This window comes from Haliotis rubra, unplaced genomic scaffold (assembly GCF_003918875.1).
Source record: "Haliotis rubra isolate DU_JTF1 unplaced genomic scaffold, ASM391887v1 Scf45, whole genome shotgun sequence".
Lineage (NCBI taxonomy): Eukaryota > Metazoa > Mollusca > Gastropoda > Lepetellida > Haliotidae > Haliotis > Haliotis rubra.
Window position 1 is genome coordinate 1723644 of NW_025767135.1, and position 19643 is coordinate 1743286.

General features: G+C 38.6%; 1 protein-coding gene across 1 annotated transcript; it reads right to left on the reverse strand.

Moving 5' to 3' along the window:
- Positions 1-377: 377 nt before the first annotated feature.
- On the reverse strand, positions 378-19299 carry LOC124289842 (translation initiation factor IF-2, mitochondrial-like). Its single transcript, XM_046726518.1, has 17 exons — positions 19228-19299; positions 17861-18106; positions 17233-17338; positions 16658-16720; positions 15776-15890; positions 14632-14792; positions 13791-13967; positions 13168-13217; positions 12290-12379; positions 11720-11844; positions 11073-11151; positions 10473-10598; positions 9680-9905; positions 5195-5332; positions 4685-4849; positions 2352-2492; positions 378-1371 (listed from the first exon to the last, which is right to left on the reverse strand). Exons 2-17 carry the CDS (start codon positions 18080-18082, stop codon positions 1199-1201), a joined length of 2157 nt encoding a protein of 718 aa, XP_046582474.1. The 5' UTR covers positions 18083-18106; positions 19228-19299; the 3' UTR covers positions 378-1198.
- Positions 19300-19643: the final 344 nt, after the last annotated feature.

The window sequence follows — 19643 nt, forward strand, 5'->3', positions numbered from 1 at the left end:
TGGTTGATAATGATCCAGCCTTTGCCACTGTTGGCAGCAGAGCTCAAGAGAGAAAATAAGAACCTTAAAGAGTGAGTGAGGATAGTTTTACGCTGCACTCAGCAATATTCCAGCTATATGACAGCGGTCTGTAAATAATCGAGTTTGGGCCGGACAATCCAGTGATCAACAGCATGAGCATCGATCTGCGCAACTGGGAACCGATGATACGTGTCAACCAAGTCAGCGATCCCGTTAGTCGCCTCTTACGACAAGCATGGGTTACTGAAGATTAATATTCTAATCCGTACCTTCATGGGTTAGAACCTTAAAGATGATCAGGAGGACCTCCATGTGTGACTGCTAAGGAAAATGTTGATGAAATGTAACATGTTTGTGGATTATTAACAAATCACCACACATCACATGACCAAGACAGTTGGCATCATTCATAACAGAGTTGAGAACATTCTGAGGAATGAAAAGAGCTGGACATCAGGTTTAACAAGCTAGGTTTCGGGGCATCTTAGTCCTGATCAGAAATGCATCAGGTTCCTTATCTTTCTTGATAAATGCATTCATCACTATCATGCAGACACAAAACAATAATCAGAGCTGTGAAAGCTTCCTGATCAAGAAGGAAGTCAGCATCCCAAGCTGGCAAGGAGACAGCTATGTATTAGTGGGATTCCAAAAGAATCATCCTAAAAATGTCAGACCATTAATGGCCAATATTAAGCTAATATGCTTTCATTGCACTAAATGTGCAAGAACATCAAGGCTGAATGTTGTGGATTCTAACAAAACGTGTGTTGTACCACAGGACAAGGCGCCTGTGGACAAGTGTGTTGTAACAAGTTTTGCAACACACGAATGTGGCTTTGAACTCATTGAATATCCTCCATATTAACAAGATTTGGGACCATCAGATTTCCACCAAACTTGGAGAAGAATTTTCTGATACACAATCTGCTGACAATCCCACAGTTTATGTACAAATACCTTTTACTCTACTGCTGCAATCCTCTCAGATTCACACCATTGTCCCTACACACACAAACACAGCTGTCAGCAAACTTTCACCTCAATACATCGTATGTACAGAAACGATGAAGAGAAACACAAACAAATTATAAATTGCATAATTCCAAATATTCACATGTTTGGAGAATGCATTTCTGAATAGTGTGATAAAATAAAATGTCTATAGGCTGTTTCATCAAAACTCTGGTTGCCAATCAATGTCTTGTTGCACATGTTTGACCTGCACACACTGAATGATGTCGCCAGCCTGGAAGGTGAGAGACAGGTCTTCTAGACTTATCCCACACATCATGTCGGTCTTCACATTATCTACCTCCTCCTTGAAGTGCTTCAAGCTGGCAATTTCTCCTGGAATAAGCATCATGACAGCATGGTAAGCTCTCAAGAAATGACCTTGTGATGAAAAGCAGTGATCAAAGTTGACAGGGTTGAATTACTGAATACATTTGAGTCAGTCTAAATTGGGATTTCAATGGGGGTAAAATTTAAGCCTGGTTGAGACAAACTTCCACATTCGTGAGATCGTGGGACACAAATAAATAAGGATAATGTTGTTGCAATTAGTATTTTTTTTGTGTTGTTGTTGCTGTTAATATTATTATCATTAATGGTATCTACTATTACTACACCTAGTAACTATTATTTTATCAATATTAAAAGACTTTCGAATATAATGGTATCTGACTATTACTACACCTAGTGAAAAACTAACACTAGAATTATTTTATCAATATACGATCAAAGTTCCGAATTCTTAGGGTTATGGACGTTTCAAAATATAAATACAGGGCCTAGATTTTGAAGATTCTTGGCACTAAGAGAGTCAAATTATGTTAAATATTCAGGACACTTATCTTAGCAACAAAGAGAGCTTCGAAAATCTAATTCCAGGTTCTAATTCCATTTGATACCTGAACATTAACATGCCCTTTCACACAAAACATTGATAGCATGTGATAACCTCCGTATAGATACATACAACAGCGGCTGCCGACAACCCATCAGAACTGTGTACTTACCATATCAGAGCAACAGCAAAATGTGTTTCAGAAAACATACTATTATGACAAGTGCAAAAACACTGTGTCAGGAGCACACTATTATCCGTCATAAGACTAGCTAAAGCTCTTAGTTCCAAATTAAAATAAGGGACAGCTAATCTACAGTTAGACTACCTTAAATTTCAAATCAGTAGGATTATCTCCTAAATGTGCTGCTCTTGCAATAACAGGATGGGCATGTCAAGGAAAAGCTTCCCACACAGTAACCAGGAAGTGAATGAAACATATGAAAGTCTAACTACATGAAACATTATCAACATAACTTACCATTATAAATTACTTCATCTCTGCGTAGGACCTTGAACCCTTGCTTCCTGTGGAGAGATCCTTTTATACAGCGACACCCTGCAACAGGTATCTTTTTCTTCCTGGACGTCACCTCGAACACACTCTTAACCTCAGCTTCCCCTGGAAAAGTTCTGATATGCTGAGTCGGGTTTTATGACATGTAAGGTTACTGTACTTATAATATGACGTGTTTGTTTTACAGTGTCAGCCTACTAATATACCATGTCAGTGTTACCATGACACATTATACTGACTCAGACCCTCACATTCCCTTCTTTTATACTCTTAATGTCAAGGACCCGTGAAGATCCTGGGTAGAATAGGTCTTCAGCAACCCATGCTTGCCACAAATGGCGACTATGCTTGTCGAAAGAAGGGACTAACGGGATCGGGTGGTCAGGCTCGCTGACTTGGTTGGCACATGTCATCGGTTCCCAATTGCGCAGATCGATGCTCATGCTGTTGATCACTGGATTGTCTGGTCCAGACTCGATTATTTACAGACCGCCGCCATATAGCTGGAATATTGCTTAGTGCGGCGTTAAACTAAACTCACGCACTCACTCTTAATGTCAAGTACCAGGCTGGGTAACAACAAGTACCTTCCTTAAAAATCAGACAAGGATGTGACAACCGACTTTCTGACATGCTCATGTTTGAGGAAAGCTAGTATGACTCGGGTTATAGACCTGTCTTCACATTGTAAAAACCCATGTATTGGAGCTGATGAACCAATGAGCATATTCAGAACATAACCTAAACTCATTGCCTCAGCAAGGGCACTCTACCTGGTATTTCCATACATTTAATAGACATGGGTTCACATAATCAATAATGTCATGTGTAAAATAGCCACACTGTGTAATTAGGCTCATCATTGACTGACTGACTGACTGCTCCACATAATATGATTTGAATCATTACTTAACCAGTAGGTTCTTTAACAACTAGAATCAAATTGGAATGTTAATTTCCCTATCACTGGTCCTCCTTTAAGTCATGGGATGAACAAAGGTTCTACACAAGCAACATTACTGCCCACTTCAAGCAACATCTAAAGGAAAACAGTTATCTAAGTAAAACCAATACTCAACATTTATTAAATGGTTTTCATGTCAGGTTCCTTGTACTTCAGGTGGCGGTGGGGTAGCCTAGTGGTTAAAGCGTCCGCTCATCAGGCCGAAGGCCTGGATTCAATGCCCCACATGGGTACAATGTGTGAAGCCCATTTCTGGTGTCCCTAGCCGTGATATTGCTGGAATATTGCTAAAAGCGACGTAAAAATAAACTCACTCACTCACTCCTTGTACGTCCACCATGAGACCCTCTGAACCTACCCTTACAGTATCTTACAGTTTTCTATCTACTTTGTATTGTTAATTGTTTAACAAGAAGACAAAGTCATCAATATCCCCCGCAATGGCAAAATACTTTTCATGAATATGTCTACGAGTTATGATAATATCAAATGTTTTTGTGTGTATATAAAAAAGTGCAAGGAGAGTATTGAAAGATTTTAATAGTTCTGCTCCAGAAAGGAACACTACCACCAGTTTCAGTCTAAGTCAAACTTGTTGGCATGGAAATGCAAAGATATTTTATTCAGAAATCCAAAACTACCAAAAGGCACCAGTACACCACCAGACCAATCTGTGCCAACTTTGGTAAAGAAATATTGAATGGTTTTAGGGTTCTGCTACGGAAAAGAGCACAACCACCAATTTCAATCTAGGTCAAACTTGTTGCCATGGAAGCACCAAAAATATTTTATTCAGAATTCCCATTCTACCAAAAGGCACCAGTCAAACTGTGTTTGCATTGAATGTTTTAGAGGTTCTGCTCCATAGAAGAGCACTACCCAATTTCAGTCTAAGTCAAACTTGTTTATGGAAACGCTCAAAATATTTTATTCAGAAATCCAAAACTACCAAAAGGCACCAGTAGACCACCAGATCTATCTATATGCCAAGTTTGGTGAAGAAATATTGAACGGTTGTAAAGTTATCCTCCGGAAAAGACAAATGTGCACGGACGCACAGAGTCCATTTTAATACCCCCGCAAAATGCGTTGCGGGGGATAATAAAGTCAGCAATATTCCAATATAATTCAGTTGGGCCCAAACAAACCAGTGCTTAACATCATGAGCATCAATCTACACAAACCAGACACAATGACATGCATCAGCAAGTCTGACAACCCCATCTCATTAGTGCCCTCTTATAACAAGCATGGGTTGCTGAACATCAATACCAACGTCAATATTTAAGGAGTTTCCTTTGGAAAAAAGCAGTGTGTTACAGCAGTGTGTTACCTAAAACCTCCTCCTCTTCTACATGAGGTAGTCTTGCAGAAAGACTGTCCAGCAGGTTGTCAAACAGGTTGTAGATGACATTGTGCATCTTGATTGGCACTGACTTGGACCGTGCCACCTTGGCAACTGACTGAGGTGTCTTGACGTTGAAGCAAAATATCTCCCCTGCAAAATGCAGTGTCATAATTTCCAGTTTAGTTTCAGGAACCTATCTAGACCTGCCTAACCCCTGCAGCAATGACAGTAAACATAACCAAACTAAAAGAAAAACTAAAAAATCAAAATACACTTAAAGTTATAACTTAAGTTTTAATTTTAAAAATTCACATTTTACCGCCTGTATCATTAGTTTGAAAACCAGGACATATCCAGGTGTTGTCCAACCTCTTACTGAAATGGTCCAATTTACCAATGAATTTGTAAAAGATTACAGAATTCTAGAACAATCTACAAAAGTTGCCCAGTTTGATGCCACATTTTCTCGGTTCAAGCCGAGCTGGTTTAACTTACCCCCGAAGTTTTCAGCCAGCTGCACATCTGTCTCTGTCACATTCCCAACGCCATAATGGATCAGGTCCAACCGACACTTCTTGGAGTGGAAGGTGTCGAGTGTGTCCAGTATGGCTTCCAGAGAACCATCTACATCAGCTGCAATATGTTGATGTGACATTGATAAATATTTAGTTCAGTTTAAGTTCAATATTGTCATATTTAGTAGGGTAATGGACAGGAATGGTGTATGGGACTGTAAAGCATCCTATCTCATCCCCAAAACCCCTATCTCCCTTGTACTTGTGATCCATTCCCAACCTTTGCTGAGCCATTTATTCAAGACACTCCACCTATCCACCCATCAACCCATCACTAATCCATTCCCTTGATATGATATCATAACTTTCACATGGTAACTCATCCTCAAAGTACCAACACCTAGTGTATCATTGTGGCAGTCACATATATAAACCATAAACTACACAGTGTAATTAGTATTAATATTAGCATTTTTTATTTGTGTCAGTATCAATATTAGTACTTAAAGTACTGTCGGAAATAGAAAAAATATCTGAAAGGGTGAAATATCTTTTAAACTAAGTTCGGCCTAACTACAGTCTCAGTTGGAGGGAGATAGGAAATGTAAAAGAAGGATTTTACTGAGGAGATATTTGTGCAGAAATGAGCAATGCAGTTTTTCCAAAGTCTGAAGCGACTTATTTGGAGCAGACCATGGCTTTATGCAAATTAGTGTGCGATGATATTGTATAACAAATGACACTTTTTTAATTTCCATTTTGAAATTAGAATTAGCTTCATTATAAACGATAGCAGGCGTAAAAACAAAAACTTTAATACTGAAACTATTAAGGATGTAGATACCATTGAGTCTCACCGTCACTATAAAAAGAAACAGGTAGGAGGGGTCGTCTCAAAAGGTGACAGTAGTTGGGGTCGGGCTTGGGGATAGAGATATTAGCTAAGATTAGATAATCAATAGAGACATATTCAATACACATGAAAAAGCATAAAATATATTTAAGATGACCCCTTGTGTCTGTGGGCAGCACGTGCATTTCATGCCAAGCGAGTCGACGGTCAGTTGTCATACCTGGCTGAGCGACCTCATTGCCATCTATGGTCTGATCTATTGTTTTCAGCAGCTATTCATGACCTTACGAGTAAACATGCTTTTCTGGATATCCTATTACGCATCCCACTGAACGCCCAGTTAGGCCGATATGGTTTTTTTTCGACATATGCTATTTGCAATTGTGTAAATTTTGGGGATACAGAGTAACAGCCTAAAAACAGGGTTTTGTTCTATTTCCGACAGTACTTTAGTTCTTAATATATACTGTATATAGTTTAGTATTACTATCAATATCAGCATTTGGTATTATCTTGGTATGGGTGTGAAGGATTTAATTGAGAGGTGATACTACAGCGTGTTCAGCTTGACCTGAGCTACTCTACATATGCATGACCCGGGAGGTCAAATGGCACAAACGGCAGATGGGGTTATCTTCATGAAATACGGGTGCAGAGAATGTTATTCATGTTGCGTTCATGCGAAGCATGCATACATAGATTCGTTACAGAATTTGTCCTGGAAAACAACACTTCTGAAAAAAACCCAATCATTTCATGTTTTAACTGAATTGTTTATACAGTCATATGCTATCTAGTTTGGTTTGCTAACCTTACAACTTACAGATGTCAGTTACTTTCACAATCCGATTCACTCTCGCTATCACTCTCTACACCCAGTTCAATTAACACTTTTTCTATTTCATGTTCAACTGCAGTATTTCTGTCCCAGTAGTCGCTTTCCAAATTTTCAACATGGGCACAACAATCAGTCCACTCGTTTACACCAATCATCTAGTGTAAACATATTTTATTCAAAATAAATTGAACTAGGATTGGTAAACAAGCCGTAATGGCTTATTTGAATACCTCTCCATTGCATTGATACATGAATAAAACAAATATTAAATAATATGGAACATGATAGGAAAGCAAGCAACCTGCGTATTAAACATTATTAATCATTTATCAAACCTATGCGATTTTATTATAAAAGTATGGACAGATTGTAGTATGAAAGAATTTACAAGTTCATTTTTGTTTGGATTACCATTTAGGACAGAATTTAAATTATATCCATGTTCGTAAAAAAACATGCGATGTCTGATGTTAGAATAATTAGGACAAGTAAAGAAGTAATGTAAAGTATCCTCATAGGGGTGACCACAGGAACAGAATGGATCAACTGAAATGTGCCGTTCAAACGCGCTTTCAAATTACTGCACCCAAGTCTGAAGCGTGAGTGGATAATTTGGCAGAAACGTGTACCAAAGTTTTTATCAAATATATTAAAATTGAGTGGTTTTGATGATTGGAATGCATTTTTAAATTGGCCTATGGTTTCAATATCGTACATATTCTCAGGCAAATCATTCCATTGTCGTATTGTATCTGGTGAAAACGAGTTGCTATACAAATCACTACGACATCTTATAGTTTGAATGTTATTACTGTTTCTTAATCTATGGTCACTTAACTGTGATACTTTTACGGGCAGTAGATCAGTTAAATAAACTGGTGCCATATGATGAACCATTTTGTAAAATAATGATAACTTGCTAATTTGTCTACGGTCAACTAGGGGCATAGAGTTAGTTTCCTTATATATTAAATCATGACTTGTTCCTCTAACTGCCCTGCAAATCGTCCGCAGTGCGTCTAAATGTAGAATTATGACAAGTTTTTCTTGTTCTTTAGTACAGTTATCCCAAAGGTGCGAACAGTAATCGAACATTGGTAATATATATGACATGTACATTTGCTCTTATGATTTTCTAGATAATCTATATTTAAAACTACATAGACAATTTACCAATGGACGAACCTTTTTAACTAATTCACCAATGTGGGAGTTCCATTTACAGTCTGATTGCAAGGTTACTCATAGGTGTTTATGGTAGCCGACTTCAGTAATGTCTACTCCATGCATTTTAAGCTTAGGGATTGGAAATTGATTACCGGTATTTCTGCGAGTGAATAAAACAGCTTCAGTCTTACCAGGATTAAAGCTAACCTGCCATATTTCAGCCCAGTGAGAGATCCTGTTAAGGTGATTATTTAAGGAAGCGGCAGTAACAACATGATTATCAACAATAACATATACCGAAGTATCATCGGCAAAAAGACGAATGTTACTACTGATACCCTCAATGATATCATTTATGTAAACTAAAAACAGTAATGGCCCAAGGACAGATCCTTGTGGCACCCCAGCAGTGACTTTCCTTAGATCTGAATTGTAATTGTCTATAGCTACTCTTTGTAATCTATTGTCAAGATAACTGGAAAATCAATCAAGTAACTTACCCTTAATACCATAAGCTTCTAATTTCGCAATGATTCCCTTATGCCAAACCTTGTCAAAAGCCTTGCTTATGTCACAGAAAACTGCCCTGACTTCTTTGCCATTGTCTAATGCATGTAGTACCAATCATCTGACAAAGATACACCCCTTCAGAATAATAAACCCAACCAGTTGTGACATGGTCACGCAATTCATTAGTATTCACTTGATCAGGTCAAGCTGAGCAAGCTGTACACCTTTAGATTTTAACTTGGTTATGCTTGGGTCAGTCACTGACCTATCAGTTCCTTTGTTTCGACCAGGGCAAATGTTCTGGTTGAATGGCTGACCCTATTGTTCTTCTTAGCTTTGCATGCTTTTTAACCCTCACTTGCACCTCAATCACAGCACAGACAAGATGTTGGCAGACAACAGCAAGTGGAACATTTTAAATACTTCCTTACTGCCAAGGTATGTTTATCTAATTAAATACAAGAGTTATGCCTGTAACCCCCACTTGTAATGTATTCTATTTATTTGGATTATTTCGAGGGTTTGGGGTTAGATTTTAGGGTTAGGTTTAGGGTTAGGGTTTAAGGTTAGGCATAGGCTGTTTATAAAAAAAACATAGGCATATAATGATTAAAAAAAATATGGTGGTTACAGGCGGAAATCTTTCCCGGTTTGAAATGTCAAAGTGTAAATTGGTGTTGTAGTGAACATAAAAATATAAGGTTAGGGTTAGGTTAGGGTTAGTATGCATCAGAGCGGATGCAAACTCACTGATAGTAATGATAAAAAACAGGGGTTACGGGCGGAAATCTTTCCCTTCATATGACGTACATGATACAAATATTTTGATTTGCATGTTAAATGAAGTATCATGCTCTGGTTATATTTTTTATCTTATTCAGTTTTATTGAGTATTTTAGGGTGTAAAAAGAAACATACACCCAATTACTCAGTCATCAAATAAACCAAATCACACAAAAGTGTTGTCACATTTTTGAAAGATGAACACATAAAGCTGCTACATCATTATTCATCAAAAGCAACAGAGTCCCTCAAACACAGCAACACTATTTAAGGACGAGTGACAGCTGTGGCCCCGCATGTACCATGTTACTCACCCTTAAGGACAAGTGACAGCTGTGGCCCCTCATATCCAATGACTGCCTCCTTCTGTTTCTGGGAGCTCATGCCATACTTGCGTCCACTCTCCCTCCTCTGCTGAACCTTCTGCTTGTACACAACATCATGCTGAGATCTCTTCTCGTCAATCACAACCTGGTTCTCATCAATCTTCTTCAGAGTCTCCTGCTCAATTCTCCACTCTAGGGCATCCTTCAAGACTTGCTGCAGAAGAAGAGAGAGTCTAAAGGCTACTACTGATACTACTGCCCTACAACTGACAACACACAATATTTTCTTTGTTGAGGATACTTCAAACCATTTTAAAGTGATGCCCTCTGATCTTACAGTGCTATACCAGAAATGAACTGAGGTGGTCTCATTTGTGCCACTTTAAACATTATTTGGGTTATTTCAAAGTTTGTTGGCATAATGGGAAAAGTTTCATGTGACAAGCGAACGCTTTAACCACTAGGCTACCCCACCGACCTCAATGTGAGAAGAGAGTCTGAAGGGATGCAAAACTGTAGACATGTATCCCTTTGTGACACCCACACTGTTCCCCAAATCAGGAACTAACGACTGTAACCAAAAGGCCAACCATATAGAAGAAGTACCTGATATAATACCTGATAGTGAACTCATACAATGATAACCGATAAATTACTCATACAGAGATACACAACAAATTAAGCAGAGTTTAGGGACTCTTCTAAAGAAAACATCTAAAAGGAGGCAGCCAAATGCCTGATGAAAATGCCATGCTTTCACCACTGCCCCTTGCATACTCACCATGCTTTCTACTTGAAGAACCTCATCTCCAGCTGAAGGCAGATCCTTCCAACCAATGATCTGCACTGGGGTAGAAGGCGGCGCTTCCTGCAGGGGTCGGCCCTGGTCATCAAACATACCTCGGACCTAAACAGGAAAGAGGTTTCAGTTTATGTGTATATTAGATAGCACTTCCAGCTTTTTATTTCATATAATATCTGCATTCAAAATGTTTATTAGGTAAGTGTGGATGGTGTATGTCTTGGAAATATCTTTAATTAAACAATATGAAAATCGGAATATCATAATAAAATAATGTATAAATAATAATATTTGGAAGGTTTGTCACTTTTATGAAGTTTCCTATTTTAGAGGATACATTATTGTAAGACCTTTTACACACTTTAACCATTGTGATTTGATACAGAGGGATATTATACTTGGAAACAACCATCTGACTTTTGGCAGCTCCAAAATGCCTTGATACAATCCACTTTACAGGTGAAAAACACACACACACATTCACACCACTCAAAATATGTATTAAATGACGCAGTTGCAAGTGGTAGAGTAGGTTGACATGAGCTGACAGCAGTGTCAGAAAGTCTGTTGCAGTCTCACCTTTGCCCAGGTAGTACCAGCCAGCAATAGGTCTCCCCTCTTCAGGGTCCCCCTCTGTATGACAACTGTGGCAAGTTTCCTGTAAAGGAAATATTGTGAGAGTTCAAGTTACAAATGCAAAAAGATAAGACCTGGTTTGATATCTTATATCCTTCAAACAGAAATTTCTGTGATGCCACGTGAAGTTCTTCCTTCACATTACCTTGAAGTAGACTCCTCACATACGACCTATAGTGTCAACCCCATACTCTACACCTTCTAGGAGGTGGGTAGCCTAGTGGTTAAAGCGTTTGCTTGTCACGCCAAAGACCCTGGGTTCGATTTCCCACATGGTTACAATGTGTGAAGCCCATTTCTGGTGTCCCCCTGTCCTGATATTGCTGGAATACTGCTAAAAGCAGCGTAAAACTAAACTCGCTCACTCACTTGCTACACTTTCTGTCATGGTTTTGTGATGCATCATGGCTTCAACGACCTCACTTCTTCAGATCCATAACTAAATGGCCCCTCCCCACAACCAGACTCCAGGGCCCCGTTCATCAAAGCGACCGTAGTGCTATGACAGTCGTAAGTCTATGTTAAAGTTTGGGACATATGATCATCTTAGCGCTACGATCGCTTTGTGGAATGGGGCCCAGATCACTCACCCTCTGCCTGGATCCGTCATGGCTTCGATGACACTCCCTTCCACAAGCCCCTTTGGGTCAGCCTTCAACTCCATAACTTCAGCTTGTGTTACAATAGCTTCTTGCAGCAAGTCCAAGTTTGTTCTCTAAATTATCAAGACCATGATCATTAGACCTTTCCAACTCATAAACTACCTTCAATCATTCAATAACTCATCTCAGAATCATACAAATTCCTTGAACGTGGTTACTGAATTACACTGTTTCTGTTTAGATTCAGTAGAGGGCCCTATTTTATATGTTGGACCACTGATGCAGGGATGAATATTATCCTCACTATGTTTATTGTTATAATCACTGCTTTTATATTACGCTGATTTGTAAACTTGTTAATTTTTCAATTGCTAATTATATCACATTTCTTTGTCTTTTATAGTCCTACAAAATTCATTTACATGCAGATTTCAGGCTAACTTTGTGTTTCAACTTGGGAGTCGAAATGTAACAATGTTCATTGTGCATTTCCAGTGGGAATAAAATGTCAAGAAACACAAATTCTGTTTGATCTAGTTATACACCACAGGTACTTACCTTCAGTGCTGAGATGGGGATGGCCTGTACATCCCCCTGGAAGTCCTCCAGGACCAGCTGCTGCTCCAGCAACATGTTCTTTGCCCTTTCCTGTCACACACAGTAACAATCAGATCAATATAATCTCCCTGGTTTCATGGAAAATGTTGCAGAAAAAACAAGAAATATTTAATATTTTAGGGTACAGATGTCCTAAACTGTGGACCCATGACGATACGGGTTAGAATTGGTCTTCAGCAACCCATGCTTGTCGTAAGAGGCGACTAACAGGATCAGGTGGTCAGGCTCTCTGACTTGGTTGACACGTGTCATCGGTTCCCAATTGTGTAGATCGATGCTCATCCTGTTGATCACTGGATTGTCTGGTCCAGACTCGATTATTTACAGACCACCGTCATATAGCTGGAGTATTGCTGAGTGCGGCGTAAAACTAAACTCACGTCTACACAACAAACCAGCCAACCCGACAATCTGCTAGGGCTGCGCAATATTACCGGTTTACCGGTATTTACCGGTTCAGACATGAAAACGATACGTATTGCGATACGCTGAACAAAAACCGGTATTTTGACTTGCAATCTTCGGATATTTCCTTGTTTCATTTGTGCCAAATATTATTCATATTTTTATTTTATCATGATTAAAAGTTGTTATTAAAACTTAATCAAGCATAGTCATTTTGTTGTGTTTTTGCTCTATAAATCAAGCATTAACTCGATTATAAGTAGTTTTTTGTTTAAAAATACTTTGTGCAATATATTGCAATTCATATCGCAATACATGCTTTTGTATCGCAATATATCACAATATGAAAATTCTCTGCAATACCCACCCCTACAATCTGCTGATACAGAGATCCCTTCTAACGTTACACTTACAATGTCAGCCTCTGGCTTGTCCACCTTGTTTATTGCAACGATGATGGGAACTGAAACAAGTACACACATCAGTGAGGTAACAAGACAAAAACAGACTTTCTAAAATTATTCACACATCTTCAAAAGTATAAGATCAGGCCGAATACCGAGTGACATTAATCCTTTCTTGGTGGCACATGGTCCTGTGCATAGCGCTCAGGTCACAAATCAGTTGAAGTTAAGCAACGTTGGGCTCGGACAGCCCTTGGATAGGTGACCGTGTTGGCAACTTAACTCCTGAGAGTTTCTAGGACTACAGTCCTGCCCCACAACGAAGCACATGTGATACATGTGGTCTCACCTTAGGCAAGTGAGTTTGTTCACAATTGCCTCTGTTCACCCAGCAGGAAATGGGTACCCGGTGAAATAAGTCGTGAGACTATTAACCTTCTAGCGCCTAACAGGCAGCTTGGGTTATCTGGGGTAATAATGATCAGATCGTGTGCTTGAGCAGGATATCTAGCCTGGAAAAGCCGCGTTATAAATATTCTCATTATTATCATTAAAATCATTTATCAAAAGAATACTTTTCAGGAAATGAATCAAATTGATCCAAGAAACAACTTCATGGACACAAGACGTACCATCGGCCTCCTTGGCATGTTGTATGGACTCCTTGGTCTGGTTCATGACTCCATCATCTGCAGCGACCACCAGGATGATGATGTCCGTCACTCTCGCCCCCCTGGCTCGCATCGAGGAGAAGGCAGCATGTCCGGGGGTATCCAGGAACGTGATGGACTCACCTGTTGAAAGTTTCACTGAAACAAACAGTCAGCATCATCTTTATTGCCTCCTTTTAAAGATTATTAATACAGAAATTAGGAACAGACATTTACAACACTGTAGAAGGTGGGAGGATATGGATTGAATAGTGGATTGTGAGCAGACGGGGTAGGCTGCTGGAGTTTGTTTGCTGGAAATGTGGTTTGTCTAAACTATGAATAAATACTTTCCTCAATAGTTACTATGTTATTAGTGAAGACTATATATTTGTGGATTTATAACTATGATTAATTAACCGAAATTATATCAAGTATACATACTTTCCTCAATAGTTAATATGTTAATTGTGAAGATTATACATTTGTGGATTCATATAAATTATCATAAATTTACTAAAATTATATTAAGGAATTTCTTAATCTGAAAGTTACTTTATTACAATTAAGTATCATTTGCTCTTGGGTGGTCATAACACGGAATATTGTAGACAAAGGGACACAACTCTGCAATGCAAATTTTCTTGGTCATAATGCACAGATACAGGAGTCAGGTAAGTTTTTTTTATTGTCAGACCTGACTGAAGATGAATTTCCAAACTCCTCATGGACAAAAACAGTATTTTAAATGTGTGATTTTTATCACGTTTAACAAACATTGCATAACACTGATTACTGAATAATACACTCCATGTAATCTCACCTGTAAAGGTTCCAATGTGTTGAGTGATACCTCCAAACTCCTGCTCCACTATTTTCGAGTTGCGCAGCGAGTCCAGCAGAGTTGTCTTCCCATGATCCACGTGACCCATGATGGTCACCACAGGATGTCTGCTGACCATCTCAGCTGGGTCCGGAGGTGGCCTGGAATAAACAGGACATCACAGCTACAGGTGTAAAACTTCATTAAATGAAGGAAAGGTTTTACTTTCACTTTATTAGATGCTCACTATAGCTTTAGAACACTCTACCTTTGTCCTTCCATTTCATAAAATAGAGTTTAGATATCACTAGACCAGTCACACCTGTAGCCTAGTGAGTGAACACTCGTCTGGCGATGTGCTGATAATCCACAATGTATTTAAGGATCTCAAGTACATACACACCAGCAAGAGAGATTTTCATACATATATTGTTATCCATCCTTAAGAGATATTTTACGGATGCTTCCTCAAGTTCATGGAAAGCATGTTTGAAATATAAAATTGCTGAAAAATATCAGTTTCCTTTCAGTTTGTAAGTAAACTAAACAACTTCTCTCAGACAGAAATTAAATTAAATCAAACCTTTATAACTATCTCCTTTAATTCTTTCAGTGTGAAGTTTCAGTATAGAACAGTGAGTGAGTGAGTTTAGTTTTACACCGCACTCAGCAATATTCAAGCTATATTGCGGCGGTCTGTAAATAATCAAGTCTGGCCCAGACAATCCAGTGATCAACAGCATGAGCATCGATCTGCGCAACTGAGAACCAATGACATGTGTCAACCAATTCAGCAAGCCTGACCACCAGATCCCGGTAGTCGCCTCTTACGACAAGCATGGGTTACTGAAGACCAATATTCTAACCCGGATCTTCACTGGTCCAGTATAGAACAGAACAGATTAAAAAAATAACATCCACTAAACAAAGTCAGCTCCTAACAATAAAGAGATAAACAGTCATGGGATAGAGCTTAAAATGGATTTCACTCTATATTATTGTTGTTTTAATATGAAGATTAGAATAGATGTCAGTACAGTATTAGACACTGAAACTTTCTTGATAGAATAAAAGGTACATGACGAAATGTTGCACTGATTTTAAACAAGAAGCAATTCAATTCTGTGTCCATGACTGAACATACTGTCGAATGACGTCCTTGTTCATGTCAGCCTTCAGCCTCTTCTCCCTGCTGCCCATCTGATACTTCATCCCAGATCTCTTTATGATGTCTTTAATGATGTCGAGGTCGTCAATAACTGGAACAAGAACAGGAACATTGGTAAACAGGAACACATTGGTCAAACATGCATTTACCACTAGTCTGCACCGGGATGAATCAAACATTTCTCCACCTTTGTCCTGTTGCACAAAGCGATCTTAGCGCTATGATGACTGTAGCCTATGATAAAATATGATGCTTACCATCACCTTAGCACTAAGATTTCTTTGAGGAAATGGTCCTCATTCCTCATTTCAGCTGACGCTTATGACAAGCATGAGTTACTTTTGACACGGAATCCCCTCACACAACAGTAACACATGTCCCTTTGAGCACCCTGTGTTTCTACTTTTTCAGCTGGAGCAGTATTCCAAATAGCTTTACACTACAACATTTTGAGTCTTCCAGCCAGACTGAAGCTGTCACTTGATGTTAGAGTGAATGTATGGACTCACATATGCATTGCACCAAGATATTTTACTAGACTTAGGCTACGACTATTGGCAAAAGTAACACGCAGTTACAGTCACAAGTATTTTTCTAACACAGATTTTCATTACGTGATGAGTAAGTGAATTGTGTTTTACGCCGCTTTTAGTAATATTCCAGCAAAATCAAGGCGAACAGAAAGGGACACCAGAAATGGGCTTCACATTGTACCAATGTGGGGAATCATTCCAAGACCTTCGGTGTGACGAGCAAACGCTTTAACCACTAGGCTAACCCACCGCCCCGTCATTACTGACTTACAAAATTACAAACCTACTGCAGGTAGGCAGTTTTGGGTTGCAGGTTACAACATACCTGACGTTTCTTGATCATACCGATCCCCTCCTTTTGTGTAAAGCAGCACTTCAAACACATGGTCTGAGGACAGAAAACAGAAAGTTTCACACACTCTCAGCTTGTTACCATGGATATTCCTGAAATGTCATAATCTAAACAATTTACTTGATTATCATAGATTGGTTGGTTGGTTGTTGTTGAACACCGCGCTCAACAATATTCCAGCTATATGGCAGTGGTCTGTAAATAATCAAATCTGGACCAGACAATCCAATGATACTGCTGAAATATTGTCTATGTTACTATGCATCTTAACTCACTCAATGAGCAAGTGAGTTTAGTTTTGCGTGCTTTTAGCAATATTTCAGCAGTATCATGGCAGGGGACATCAGAAATGGGCTTCACACATTGTACCCATCTGGGAAATTTGACTCGGGTTCTTTGGCGTGATGAGCAAATGCTTTAACCACTAGGCTACCCCACCAACCCTAAAGATTAGTCAGGTGTGTAAGCCGTCAACGTCCAATGATTCTGAACAACACTAAACATACTGAACCCCCAGAGTTTGCTGGTTTACCACAACTGTTACTCACCACACTCTCTGTCCATGGCCTGGGCGAGCTCCTCCACTGTCATGCCATCAAACACAGTGACAACCTTCAACTTTACACCCTTGTTGTTCACTTTAAACCTTTTAACCTGTGAATGGTCATTTCCTTTGTGTCACATGACTATTACACATTACCAAGATTACTGAATCAGCATTTTAAACAGTACTACATAACAAATGCTTTTTCTGTTCAACCAAAACATGCTAATACACAAATCTCTTGTACTTCCAATGTGTAACAACACTAAGGAAGCAAGATGCCTAAAAATAACAGGTCCTTTTACTTATTTGTTTCTTCATTGGTTTTGACATGGAATTAACCACTTTTTAATTATTTGGAGGCAGAACGTAAATGATCTAGTCTTGATTAGGCAAACAAGTGATTGATATCATGAATGTCATCTTTGCAATTCGGCTACAATGACATGCATAAACCATGCCAGTAAGCCTGACCAATCACTCCTGCCTGATAAAAGCATCTCACAACAGGCATGGATCAATGAAAACCAGTTCTAACCTAGATCACTCTAAATTAATGTCAGAAAGAAAATGTCAACAGATTAATCAAATCTACGAAACTAAGCAGAATATACAGGAAGGGTTCTAATCACCAGTTTTTTCTTAGAGTTATCTTTCCTTGCAGCATGGAGAGCTGGTGAGTCATGTAGGTAAACTGACTGGCACCACTGGCACGGCCTGGCTGTTTGTATCTGCTTCTGTATCAACATACTTGCAACCCTTTGCGAATGCATAATTTGTTGCCATGATGACATGAAGCGCCATTTCTGCATAGGACCAGCAAACAAAAGTCTGCTTGCTTGTGGAAACGACATTGTTTCTCTGCTAAGTAACCATATCTGAAAAGACAATATATTAAACTGGTGAATATATAAATACTCTTTTTTTCCAATATGAACAAACTGCCACATACATTTATCAACATACCAATTATTGCATTGCAAGCATACAGCTTACAGTACAAGTTACAGGAGGATGGTGAGGGAATAAGGGTTTGTATATGCCCTAGTCAACAGCATTTCAGCTACAACTGAAGCCTGAAATTATTGAGTTTTTATCAGGCACACCAGAGTTCTACTACTTAAAGTTAAACCAACAATCACAAGGGACCTTTTCTGACCCTGACTTTCCAATCACTGAACGTTTTACAGTTTTGGACAGAAGTGTTTACGTTCCCTGTAATAATAAGATGGACGTCACAGAGATTGTAAATGCTCTGATGATGGTTTGTGTTTAAGATGAAGTTATCTTTATTAAGTAAGTGACATGTTTTACAGACAGACAGACAGACAAAATAGTTTATTGTGTCACGTGAATGTACAACAACAGATGTCCGGTAAAAAAGACATCCAAAACCTATAACACAAGGATAGATGCATTTGACTAGACAATATATGCATAAAATGTATAAAATATGGATTTTGAGAGTATAGCTTACTTACAATTGTTCATGCAATAATTGAGAAAAAACAGATTCAAGCCAGAAAAATAAATCCATTGGGAAGACTAATAATAATTCATTTCCCCAGAAACCTACGCTTTCCTTATCAGTTGCTATTGTTTAGATAAATAAACCCATAGGGAAGATTAATTATCATATCAGAAATTTATGAAGTTCATTGTTTGCCAGATTCTTATCATATGAATTTATGAATATTTACAAACAACCTACAAATAGCGGGAACAACCAGTCTGCATCACAGTAATTATTGTCACTCTACAACGTCTTGCAACAGTTTGCATCTCAGTAACCAGTGGTAACCAATGTGACCCTACGCTACAACTTCTTGCAGTGGTCTAACATTCCACCACACACTCAACATTACAGAATGCTTGGCTAAATTGAGCTAAACGGCGTATATTTTGGAATATATCATGTAATGTTTCAGGTTTAGCGAACATATGTACAACTGTCGATCGAAACAGTGTGATATCAGGGAAAATATAAAAATATACCCACTTTTCCAATATCATAAACTAGCAGACGGCATTGTCACAAGTTTTTCAAGGGCGCAGACATCTTGAAATGTAACAGTACAACGTACTCATATAGTCTTTCCACAATGTTTTCGTTTATGATATTTTTCATTGTTCTTATATCAATATAGCATGATAAAGTAAATTTGATATATATGAAATAACATTCTGTATAAAATCTAATTCCGTGGTATAGCTTAATATCTATAAGTTTGTCTTATGAAATTTCAACCTTGTATGTCGTAATGAAAGTACTATCGTTCCTTATTGTCTCCCTTTGGTCATCTCTATAGTGGAAGTGATTTATATTTTATGTACGCTTCAACCACTGTTTCCCATCAAGGTTCAAAATTCACATGAAGAAAGACAACTTCTTTATTCTGTTGTGATGAGATGTTT